Source organism: Pavona decussata, unplaced genomic scaffold (assembly GCF_977016875.1).
Source record: "Pavona decussata unplaced genomic scaffold, jaPavDecu1.1 SCAFFOLD_54, whole genome shotgun sequence".
Lineage (NCBI taxonomy): Eukaryota > Metazoa > Cnidaria > Anthozoa > Scleractinia > Agariciidae > Pavona > Pavona decussata.
Genome location: NW_028145476.1, coordinates 634,221 through 646,295, shown reverse-complemented (window position 1 = coordinate 646,295; position 12,075 = coordinate 634,221). Strand labels below are relative to the sequence as shown.

Here is a 12,075-nt window from a genome sequence, read left to right as displayed (position 1 = left end):
CGAAATAATGGCATGAGCTGGCTGTTAGTCTGTGCCGTTAGTTTATAGACTAGCCTCTTATTGCTTTAGGGACGATAAACAATAAACCATGCCAGGGACATGGATCGTCGCATTTAACTACATCTTTCCTTTTTTTTTTTTTCTTGTTATGGCGATTCTTTAATATTATTAATAAACCTAGTGGTGAAGAGATAAATTTCGTCGACAACATATTTATCTTCAGTAATTTTCGAGTTGAAGATTTTTGTGGACAACTTGCCGCAAAAGTGCTAGCATACCTAATTTTTAGTTCATTTCTCTTCCATGTGAAAACCAAACTTGACGGGACGTTTACATGGCAAATAAACTAAAAAATAGTATTAAATAATTCTGTGGGGACGGAGAAGATACCTCCGACTATTCTTTCTGTAGGAACTCAAAGAGTTTTCCATAGCTGAAATGATGAATATAGCATTTATCTTTATCGGTTTCTTATCGGTGCTTTTAAATTTTGATCCATTTCATTTATTTATTTATTTATTTATTTATTTTTTTTTTTTATTTCAGTATGGCAGGTTGTTACTTCTCCATTTATTATTTTCTATTCATCTGTTATCTTTGGGGAGCTTAGCTGTACTACAACACTGATGCCCAACAAGGTGAGAAAACGAGTTTAAATTTATTGCTTATTCCAAACCAAAAGGCGTCATTAGCTGTTTTTATGTTAGAGGCGTTGACATCGTCTAAGACGTTAGACCTACATACACTCGTTTCTCGAACGTTCCGTTGAACGTGAGTACCTGACCGTAAATCTATCAGTGCATACACAATGTTCTTAGAATCGTTTCTGATTATGGAAGCTAAGTATTATTTTCTACATCATTTGATGCAATTTATTGGGAAAAACCCCGCTAAGCTATCACTCTTTAGACATGCAAAAAGTCAAAAGGATTTTCAAGCGAGAATTTTACTTTAGGTAGAGTGCAAAATTCGAGTAAATTTGAGATTTCGTCTGTGACCAAGTCTGAATGTTTTATTCTGGCACTTAAACTTTCGATCCTCAATATCACCCTCTTATTTTAATAAAATCTTAAATCATGACGATTTTTTTCTGTCTTACATACTGCTGGTTCAGCAACCGATGAGGGTAAAAGCGAATGCGTTTGCGGAATGGCATGTGACATGAAGTGTGGAATGGCATAATTATGCAAAATTCGAGATATGCGGAATGACCTAAATAACTAAATTAACTAAAGAGCGCGTTCTGTTTCGCGCCAATTCTATAACAGCTGCTGATTTTCGATGTTGCGTACTCTAGCCGAATATTAAACAACTAAACAACAGATCGAAGATTAGAAAATAAAGGCCTGGGGTAGAAAATGTCTCATCTCTGGTTAGCAAAAAAGTGAGAGTGAAGAAATCAATGAATACTTTTTATAGTTTTCGCATTCAAGGAACTATGAGTAAATCCGTAGAAAATTAAATTTCATGTTCGCTTTTCTCCTTGCGACTTCGATTGACAAAAACATTACTATGACTATGAATGTATGAAACATATGTCTGAACTGAGGGTGAAAGATTAAATAGAAGAAAGACCCTCGCAGTTATTTACGCAACTTTTAACTGAGCAGCTGCGAAGAGAAAGCCTGAAAAACCTCAACGGCACCTGTAGGAAGTGTAATGGCTTTTAATAGCTACGTGCATTGTAATAAATATGAATTCGAGCTGTCGTAAAATATAACGACAGATTTTAGTGTTTCGTAATTAAAGTTGTGCTCATCATTTGTTTGGACCCTGACCCTAATCACTGACGCGAACATCACACCACATAACGAGAAAGGCCAATCACAAAGCCTATAAGTTAGAAATCCCTTCCATCTTTCTCTTTTTCTCTCTTTGTCAGAATGTTTTATTCATCCTTGATTTTTTTTGACGATGTTTATGACTAAGAAGTTTATTTTATTTTTTTTTTCCGTAGGGAGCTGTCGAACTATCAAACTTCTGCCACCAAAGCATGGCTATTTCCTGGAAGGTCACGTAATTTTGAATCTTACCATTGAAACCAATCTCATCAGATCATGTGAACATCGTTGCATTATGGAGAACGACTGCGTTTCAGTCAACATTGGACCACCAATTGACAACAAAATGATTTGTGAGTTGAGTAATTCGGATCACTTTCAGCATCCGGAAGACGTAATAGAAAGGCCTGGCTGGACATATGTAGCCACTGAGGTATGAATTGTAGATCTGAAAAAATAAATAAGCGTTTGAAAATAACGTGCTTTTTTAACATCAAAACGTGAACTTAAGAAAAGTGTGATGGTTGAAACTGAACTATGGATTATATTTTTGTCATTTTGATTTGATAATTGCAGCAACTCATAATCCCACTCCAAGGAAAAAAAACCTTCCCGGGACCAAACATGGTTAACAAACGGGTTAGATAAGAAGTGAACTTTGCTCCAAAGCAAGGCGAATCAATTTGCAGGAAAAATCACTGATTTAGCGGACTTAAGTAGGAAATAAGTGTCGATACTAAAGGCGTTTTCCATTTGTCAGAACTGTCTTACCAGTTCAATTGTTTTGCAAACGGAACACTCCAATTTGAACGATTTTGAATAATAATTCAAATCAGAATGAATACAATTGTTGTGCGATGAATTGTTTAAAAAACGGCTAAGGGCCTGCTACAGCGCCGTGTTGAGAAATAGGGCATTAGCTTATACTCCTCACCTCCAGTTCAAGAGTTTTTCAAGTCGTCTTATTTAAAAAAAAAAATTTTTCTTTACTGAAATACTAAAAGATCCAAAATTCTACACAAAATAAACAACATAAAATGGCAGGGACATCGTACTGCTTTTGTTGTATCGAAATTATATATTGAAATTATTCAGCTTTGCCTCGAGCAGCTGATGCATATCGCAAGTTTTGGGGCCTTTCTTGGTTAGTCATGTGATTGACACTTGTATGCTTTCACGTTTCACTTTTCCCCTGCATTTATATTTATAGTAGGTTTTAACAAAATAATTATTTTACGCGGACTTGCTTTTATCAAGTATTTTTAACCAGCTGAGTACAATGTGCCTTGTTCGTCCGTTTAAATTTTATATAGTGACCTAGCTTAAGAGAAGAGAAGCGGTGAGTACAAATGTTTTTTTTTTTTTTTTTTTTTTTCATCAGAATCTTTGCTCGATCGTCAAACCTTGCATCAACAACGCCAAATGCCTGTCTGGCTACACTGACAAAAAGTACCTCTGTGTATGTACATCTGGATTTACTGGAGAAAATTGTGAAAAAGGTAAATACTATAAGTTTATTCAGTTCATTTACTCAGCTATAATTTGCCTTCCCATTTATAATTAGCCTGTGTAATTTCATCCTTGCCTTATCAGTGTACTCATGCAATATAATTCTCCAATTCTCTAGATATCGATGAATGCAACAGCGGCATCCACGACTGCAACGGAAATGCAACCTGTATTAACACTGCTGGACACTTTAACTGTACTTGTAACGCGGGTTACAGTGGGGATGGTCACGTATGTTTAGGTATAATTTGTTGTCTTGTTTTCCAAGATGTACGTTTGTGTTTAGGTCATTTTCCCCTTTCGCTTCACAAATCCAGTTCAGTTTCATTCTTGCCTGATCATTTTACGTCTCCTTTATTATGCTCGAATAATCTAGATATCGACGAATGCAGCAACGCCATCCACGACTGCAACGAAAACGCAACCTGTATTAACACTGCTGGACACTTTAACTGTACTTGTAACGCGGGTTACAGTGGGGATGGTCACGTATGTTCAGGTATAATTTTTTGTCTTGTTTTCCAAGATGTACGTTTGTGTTTAGGTCATTTTCCCGTTCGCTTCATAAGCCAGTTCAGTTTCATTCTTGCCTGATCATTTTACGTCTCCTTCATTATGCTCGAATCCAACCTAGTAAAAGAGAAACCAAACGGCAAACTTCGTATATGCATTGATCCAATTCAAACCATTATCAAGGCGATCAGAAGACCCAAGTACACAATGCCGACGATTGAAGAAAAGCTTCCAAAACTGACGAAGGCCAAAGTATTCACCATTCTTGACGTATGTGAAGCTTTTCAAACCATCGTCATGGATGAAGAGTAATATTTATTTAGTACGTGCACGCATGTACCCAGATAATGTGCATTTATTGCTTGCTTTATCAACATGGTACCGAACAAGGAACACATGTTTGTTCTTTATCGAAGACGAATCGCTTTAAAACAACATTCTGGATTTCGGACAAGTAAGACTTCTATAAAAGAATTAAACCGATTACTAAACCAGAATTCAAGATCGAAGACAGACTCCTATCCACACATTGTACGCTAAAACGCGACTGTATGTTCCCATACATGCAATGAAAACGCGTCCCCAGAAAAAAAATGATGATGATGATCCGGGGGTATAACATCTCACTGGGATATAAGGTTCATGGGAATTTCCACATTAATGACAAATATACTAACGTTTGCTTTCCGAAAATTTCTTAGACATAGACGAGTGTTCTACTAACTCACACGGTTGCGATGTCAATGCATCGTGTAGTAATGTGCATGGATCATACACTTGTACATGCCAAGCTGGATATTCGGGCGATGGGAAAACTTGTACTGGTAAGCTACTTGAGTTGTCAATTTGTTTCGTTAAAAGAGATACTGTATGAGACCCACTGATTGCGTTAGCTGGAAACCCGGTGATATTAGAAAAGAAATCACTTAATTGATGCCATGAGTTTGGCATGCCCACGTGAGGCAGTAAAAAGTTCAGTTTTTCATGTATTTTACTTTAAATGGTAAGGGCAACTGGAGAATGGCTAGCAAGAAGGAAGGGCATAATGTTTTCAAATTTCGACATGCAGAAACGTCAAAAACTTACAACCAAAAATACTACAGTAATTTTTGCCATCAATTACTCTTCATTCGTATGAGGGGGTCAAGGTACCTTTATAAAGTCCGTCACGACTCTCGATTGTGTCTACTTATGAGGCTGAACTACAACTCGTAAAAAGTTTTAGACGCTAAAATCTCATTTCCCGAATTTCCGAGCCTCCGTTGGTGCTTAGAAAATACGTGCTGGCCTTGTTCCGGGTATCCTTTCTTCAAGTGACACACTTGCCGATTCGAAAACAAAAGGAAATTGTCTTTTAGTAATACGAAAGTATGTAAAGGTGACATTTCGCCAAAAGAAACGAACTGTTGGGTGCTCCCTGACCCTGATTGGAGTACATAAAGTACAAACAGAAAAAAAAACTTCAAAGTAAACATTCCCTATAAATAGTTTTATAAACGAAAAATTGCTTTTCGTGTCTTCAAAGATAACCGCGGTTGTAAATTTCAAACAATCGACATCGACATACCGGGTGCTTTCCACATTTCTATCGATAGCAAAGTGGACTTGTCTCGTTTTTTACAGTGAAAAGCAAATTTCGATTCCTTCGCTGGGCCATTTTACTGTAAATTATTGAACGAGTTTGACTATTTCACTGCTTCGAAAATTCTCCCACTTTGCTAAATTAAAAGTCACTTTGATGCAAGTCGCATAGCTAAACCCTGTCGGCACAAAAATGCAAGGAGATACAAAAGGATGTTAAGGTAAGTTTATTCTGAAACAATAAGACTACCTTTTTTTTATGTTTCGGCCCTTAAAACAGCCATCGACAGTTAGAGAATAAGTTAATTAGGTCTCTTGACAGCGAAGGTCAGTGTTTTTACCAAAATAGCATTTATCTATCCATTCAAATGTGGTACAAAGAAAACCTATTTACAGTTTAACCATCGTTAGCTTGTGGTTATATAACAGTCATATGCAGCTAAATGTATTGCGGTATTGTTTTTTCACAGATATCGACGAGTGTGTCAGCGGTGTCCACGACTGCCACAGGTTTGCTTCATGTACAAACACTCTGGGATCCTTCAATTGCTTATGTAACCAGTCCCACGTAGGAAATGGAACACACTGCTGGCAACCGTCAGGTAAATACGTCACATTGATCTCGCTACATTTCAATTAGACACTTTGAAGGCATTTAACTTATGGAAGAGCATTTTCATGTTGTGTTAGTCTTTCAAATCACCGGAGTGTTTATACGGACGTATAACAAAAGACATAAAAATTAACTTCTATGCAAATGAAATTAATGGTCTAAGCATAGTCCCTACCTCATTTGTCTCTTGAAGCGCGATATCCTCATAGTAGCATCAGAAATAGCCCCGAAAGATTGCCTTCGAATCCCTCCCCAAACTCTGTTCCATTCCATAGCACAGAAAGTTTCTCCTCTTTTCCGTCATCTTCGTTTTTTCACATCCACTTATTGCGATCGAGTTGCACAGTTATTTCAATGTCCGTAAACCGGCCAAATTCAAAGGATCTCATCTCGGAAGTGCAAAAATACAAGCAGGATACTCTTTTCAAGATGGCTGCCTTCTCTCGCTCTGTGTCAGATTTTGTTACATCAAATTTACACGTGACCTCACTGATGTTTCTTAAAATTTTAAGACGCTTTATTCCTAACAAGAGTAAATATACCATCACATTTATGTCATTGCACGTATACCATTGATCGACACTCAACCGCGAGCATTATGCAGGATAGCTCTCCTGTAGCTCAGTAGTAAAGCATCCGAATTAGTTATCGGAAGGTCTTAGGTTCGACTTTTGTTAGGAGCACTCGGATTTGTTTTTTCCTAGTATGCCTGTGTCACTGACTGCGGAATAATACATGATTTTCAAGCTAGAGTAACATATAAATTAGATTATCTATATCCTTAGATTTTTCCGAGTAATAAAGAGCGAAAAAGTCTTAAAAAGGAAAACAAATTTAGAAAACAAACTAAGAATGAAGACTACGAACACAAGTTTAACTCCTTACATTTACATTGGCGTAATCTTGATCAGTATGCCAAATCAGTGGATCATAGATACTTAGACTCCGTACGAATCGATAATCAATTATCTAACAGTCATCAATTGATATGGACGGATCGATTGATCTCCTATCATCTATTTTTTTTATCGACTTTTTACCCCGGAATCCAACTTTTAGCCGCGTCTAAATCCGTGCCGTTGACCTCATTTAAGATTAGATCTGTGGGTTTGCGTGAACTTTGCTTGCAATTTAAAATCCCTTTAATATCTTTGATTGATGGGAGCTAGCCCGATAGGCTAGCCCACACACCTTTAATCTTTAAATAAGCGAGGCGTTTAATCCAAATTTAACAAAAGGCAGGATGCGCTTATTCGAGGAGGGGAAGAAACAAAAGCAGTAAATGGCGTCTGCTCTCGCGCGCTACCGAAATCGTTGCGAGATGAACTTTTATTATCAACATTGCCGGATAACATTTGGCGAAAACAACAACACACGTTAACCCTTGCATTGATAATATACAGAGGTGTTCATTAATAGTTTTAATAGCAGGACACTTCGTACATATAATACAAATAAGCAGGCATGGAAATTGTAAGACATGACTCGGAATAAAAGAAACTTGTTTCTTGCGTTGTAGTGATGGAGCCGAGAGCAATACAACTTTGATTCTGAATTTACCGTAGACTGCATAAAATGGTGCGTGATAAACGCGACAAACGCTATACTCCATCTTTGTTGTATCATCACTCAGTATCAACACGGTACTAAGAAAACAATTGCAGCCAAAGGCCGGATTACGGTTATCTTTACAAGAATATAAAACTGTAAAAGAGGTTAGCTAAATTAATTATTAAAGTAAAGTACATCGCACTAAACTGTAAAATACTAGAAACCCACTGATATTCACCAAGATAGAACGCTTAATGAAATTAGAATTTAGGCAGCCACCAAAAAGAAGCATTGTCCCCCAAAAGCTGCAGCTACGAACTAAAATTGATAACTGACAAGAGATTGTCTTTCGATAGCGTCCTTACTACTTTCAGATTAGTATAGTATTTCAATTCCTCTTGTTTTTATTATTATTATTATTATTATTATTATTATTATTATTATTATTATTATTATTATTATTATTATTATTATTATTATTATTATTATTATTATTTTCGACAGATTGTTCTAATCGCAGGCTTTTGTTTTTCCCTAGATCGAGATTGCTCATCGCTGTTGAAATCAGGCCATACTCAGAACGGAGTGTACGCTGTGAACCCAGACGGTAAAGGATACTTCAATGTCTATTGTGACATGCGCACTGACGGTGGAGGATGGACTGTGTTTCAAAGAAGACAAGACGGCTCGGTGGTTTTCTATCAGGGATGGAACGACTACAAAACAGGCTTTGGTCAGCTGACGGCTGAGTTCTGGTTAGGAAACGACAAGATCCACAGGCTGACGGCCTCTAGACCCAGCTCTCTGCGAGTGGAGCTGGAGGACTGGAACGGAGATAGAGTGTATGCCAAATATGGCAGGTTCAGCATTGGTGATGAGCAGGCGCTGTATCGACTTGATGTGGGTTCATATTCAGGGACAGCTGGAGATGCTTTAACATATCACAATAACATGAAGTTTACAACAATAGATAGAGATAACGACAGAAACACGGGTTCGTACAGCAGTAACAACTGTGCTGTGGCATTTACTGGTGCCTGGTGGTACAACAATTGCCACAAATCCAATTTGAACGGAAAGTACAAGCCAAGAACAACTGACTATAAGGGCCCCGCATGGAATAAGTTCAGACCAGGTCTTTCTCTTAAATTCACCGAGATGAAAGTGAGGCCGTCATCGTAAAAACAAAGCAAGTTTTTATATAATATACTAGATACGAAGAAGAGTAATTCATTGGTTTATTGTAGCAGATAGTGGTGATTGAAACTAAGTCTCCTGTGCAGGACCCTCCTAAGGCATTTTGGCCAGTGCTATAAAGGAGGATCGCGGCCTGAAACGTGTTTCGTGTTTCCTTTGTGATAATCTGCTTGCATAGAGGACCTGTGTGGTGTTCAGACCGGCAGTAGATACTTCGGCCCAAACGGCGAGAAGTGGGTTAAGAAAACGAGAACAAAACAAAAGTTCACCAAATTTCCTTCATGGTAGTCATTTTCAGTGTTTTCTTTTCAAGAATTATTGTTGAATCAAATCTTGAACTTGCATGTCATCGAAGTTAAATATCATTTTTAGATATATGTGAAGGATGTCCTCTTAGTATCCTGTCATTGGCTACCAACAACTTGACACACATAGCCTGCTTGCCAAGCTAAAAGTGGGCCATTGTTTTGCCTCGTGTTCTTTACTCGTATCAAAGGCCAGTAAGATGCTGAGCTTTATTCAGTGCTGTTTATAGCGTTTAATATGCACATTGACGATAGAGTCTGAAAACATCTTTCGGCAAAGTGCTCACTCTTTGACTTCAGGCTGTCTACACTATACCGGATAGCTCTTGTGCCGGCACCAAAAACATATCGGATAGAGCTTTTGTTCACACACAACGCTAATTTCGGTTCGAGTTTTGCCGGAGGGATGCTGCGCTGCTTCGGTCTTGAAAACGAATTGTCACATATCGGATAGGTTTTCGTGACACTTTCTTGAGTAGTGTGAACAGAGAATCGAACCGACATGGAAGCCAACAACGAGGAACAAGGAACGTTTAGCGGAAAGATGGCGGCGGTTTTTGGCTACTTCTGTTCACGACGGCATAAAATGTTATCCAGCATAGTGTAGACATACTGTAGCCTAAGTCTGTTTGCTAGTTGACTTCAGTTTGGTAATGGATTTGTATGTACAACAATCGGAAAATTCTGGAGGCAGAATTGCTGAGCTGGAAGGTATTTCACCGGGCCTTTGTTGCGATAAGCGATATCAGCGATTACCGTGGGTTCAATCTAGTTTATCGTAGAAATAACCGTTCTATTCCAACAATTCTCGCTTAACGATTCACTTGGACCAAGTTAATTGAGAGACTTAAAAATATGTCTACGACAGACGGCAGAAATTACCACGTGACCATGTTAAGCCTTCATTTGCCGCTCGCTGTTTTCAGTTTCTCAGTAAAATTGAGAAGTTTGGTGTTAGAATGAAAAGCCAGAATTGTTTTGCACTATTTTCATAATCTATCTAATCACACCAACTGAGAACCCCTAAATAACGTTTCGTCTGGGGTTTTAATGGATTTTCTGAACAGTAGTTTTTATGTGCATACACAAAAGAGCACAAATGCTGAAAATGATCAGTATCACAGGGTGAACCACAATCTATCACAATTGTAAACCATAGAATTTACGAATATCAGCACGTCCAATACATGTGATTGCACCACCCCCACCCCCTTCCATGCAAGTCTCCTCTCTCAGAATATGCACTCCTGGATGTTAGTCGAGTTAGGCTTGGCTCTTTTAATTATAAGCTGGTAGGTTAGTGTTTTAACTGTCTTTGTTGCTAAGTCCATGTTGTACTCAAAATTTCCTCCAATAACTAATTAACTCTCTTTATGAAAATTAAAGCCGCTGAAACATTTCTTTGAAGAAATAGTCTGGGGCCTCTAATCGAATTTTTTTCCTTCAGAAAATCAATTTTAAATGCATTTTTTTGTATTTTATAACCAGTTGTAGAAGCTCGCAAATGTTATGAACTAATTATAAACTGCATTTTTTTGTCTTGATCATCAAATAAAGGATTTGTTGCTATTGTTACTGTTGTTGATTCTCGTTTCCCAGTTCGTTGAATCGTTGTTAAATTTTAGTTTTTCACCAGAGATGCAAGCACCAGAGAAAAGATTTGATATTTGACAGCTAGGCAAAGGCAGAAGAATCCGGGAAAACATAATGCTCGTGAGTGCAAAACTTCAACAAAATAATTAATATGGATGCTCTTCACTAACAAGGAGTACAAGATCTAGAGTACAATTTTATATTTTTATTTTGTGGTCTTATATATACAAAAGCCAATTCTAAACCTAAAACCTGCATGAACTTTTCCAAAAGCCGTCATTTCTCTTTCGAAAACAGTGCTATTTTGCCTCCAAAAGCGTTGCTGCCGCGCGCGGCCAAAACATTACATGATAAGCCCCGGCGTAGTTAATCGAACGTTCGGTAATCGAACCCAATCGAACCCAATCGCTCGATTGGGTTCGATTGGGTTCGGTAATCGAACTTAATCAAACTCACAATCGAACATAATCGAACACCCCAACAATTAAAAACACGAACCAGTTTCATTTGGTCTGAAACAAAGCGTTGCGGTCAAATAAGTTATTTATTGGCTTCTGTATTTCAAACACGAGTACAACAGGCAAGATGTCGGACAGGACAGAGGTGAAACTTACTATTATGGAAAAGGGCCACCACGAGTGGTCTTTCGCCGTCCGTGTCGGGGATAAATGTGTTGTCAAGCAGAAAAGACGAGATAGGGGTCATGCAGTTACAGTGGCCGTTTCATGTAAATCTTTTAAACATATCCCCGTTCGGTGTTATCCGAAGCGATGTAAAGACAGTTTCCATGTTGTACTGAGCCGTTCATGTTATTCCTCGCGAAGCGAGGTTAATAAATTTGTCGGGCCGAGCCGGCCCGAGCGGAGCTAAGCCGCGCGAATTCGAGCGAAAAATCTATTTTTATATATGTTTATATGTGTTATATCTTTGAAGGTGTCCGCTCTGTTGCCTAGCAACAGTGAAAAACAAAGAATGAATGACGTCAGACTGTCTGGCGTCGTCTGGAGCAAAATTTGCATACATCGAAAAAAATATGCGTGCATGATCAAATTTCAACTGCAATGTTCATTAATATTCACTGGATACAGAACCATCTCTCCAGAATCTTTTCCCTTTCTTTTAGAAATCTTTTTTGTGAGAGATTGTATTGAAGAAATTACGCAACATAAATTGATCGAACACGACAGCGCTGCACGCCCGTTGTACATTACGTCGCGTCAGAAATAGATTTTCAACCGCAAACTAGCCCGTGGAACTACGAAAAGACCATGCTCATCAAAAAAAATCCTATGCACCTTTTAATCTCCTCATTTGATGCTACAATACGACTAAAGAGGGCTTTCCACCAGCCCCAGCTTCGCGAGGTTTTGCGAGTCACGTATTCCTAAAATTTATATTGTGAATGAATCGATTTCGAATCAGCTAAACAATA

The 12,075-nt window shown here is 38.2% G+C and overlaps 3 protein-coding genes across 7 annotated transcripts in view; 2 read left to right on the top strand and 1 right to left on the bottom strand.

Moving 5' to 3' along the window:
• LOC146480238 (uncharacterized) overlaps window positions 1–9,173 on the top strand; it is a 68,298-nt gene extending 59,125 nt beyond the window's left edge. For 3 of the 4 annotated variants that reach the window (XM_085109919.1, XM_085109921.1, XM_085109917.1), the window contains 2 exons: window positions 5,855–5,986; window positions 8,087–9,173. In XM_085109919.1, coding sequence (XP_084966045.1) covers window positions 5,855–5,986; window positions 8,087–8,730 — 776 coding nt within the window. In that variant the 3' untranslated portion in view covers window positions 8,731–9,173. Of the gene's footprint in view, window positions 1–4,504; window positions 4,628–5,854; window positions 5,987–8,086 lie in introns of all 4 variants that reach the window. The other variant, XM_085109916.1, reaches the window with a different exon arrangement.
• The window catches only part of LOC146480232 (peroxisomal N(1)-acetyl-spermine/spermidine oxidase-like), a 70,478-nt gene that overhangs the window by 14,312 nt on the left and 44,091 nt on the right, over window positions 1–12,075 (bottom strand). The gene's annotated exons all lie outside the window — the stretch shown is intronic.
• The window catches only part of LOC146480234 (uncharacterized), a 45,975-nt gene that overhangs the window by 2,776 nt on the left and 31,124 nt on the right, over window positions 1–12,075 (top strand). The window lies entirely within an intron of this gene.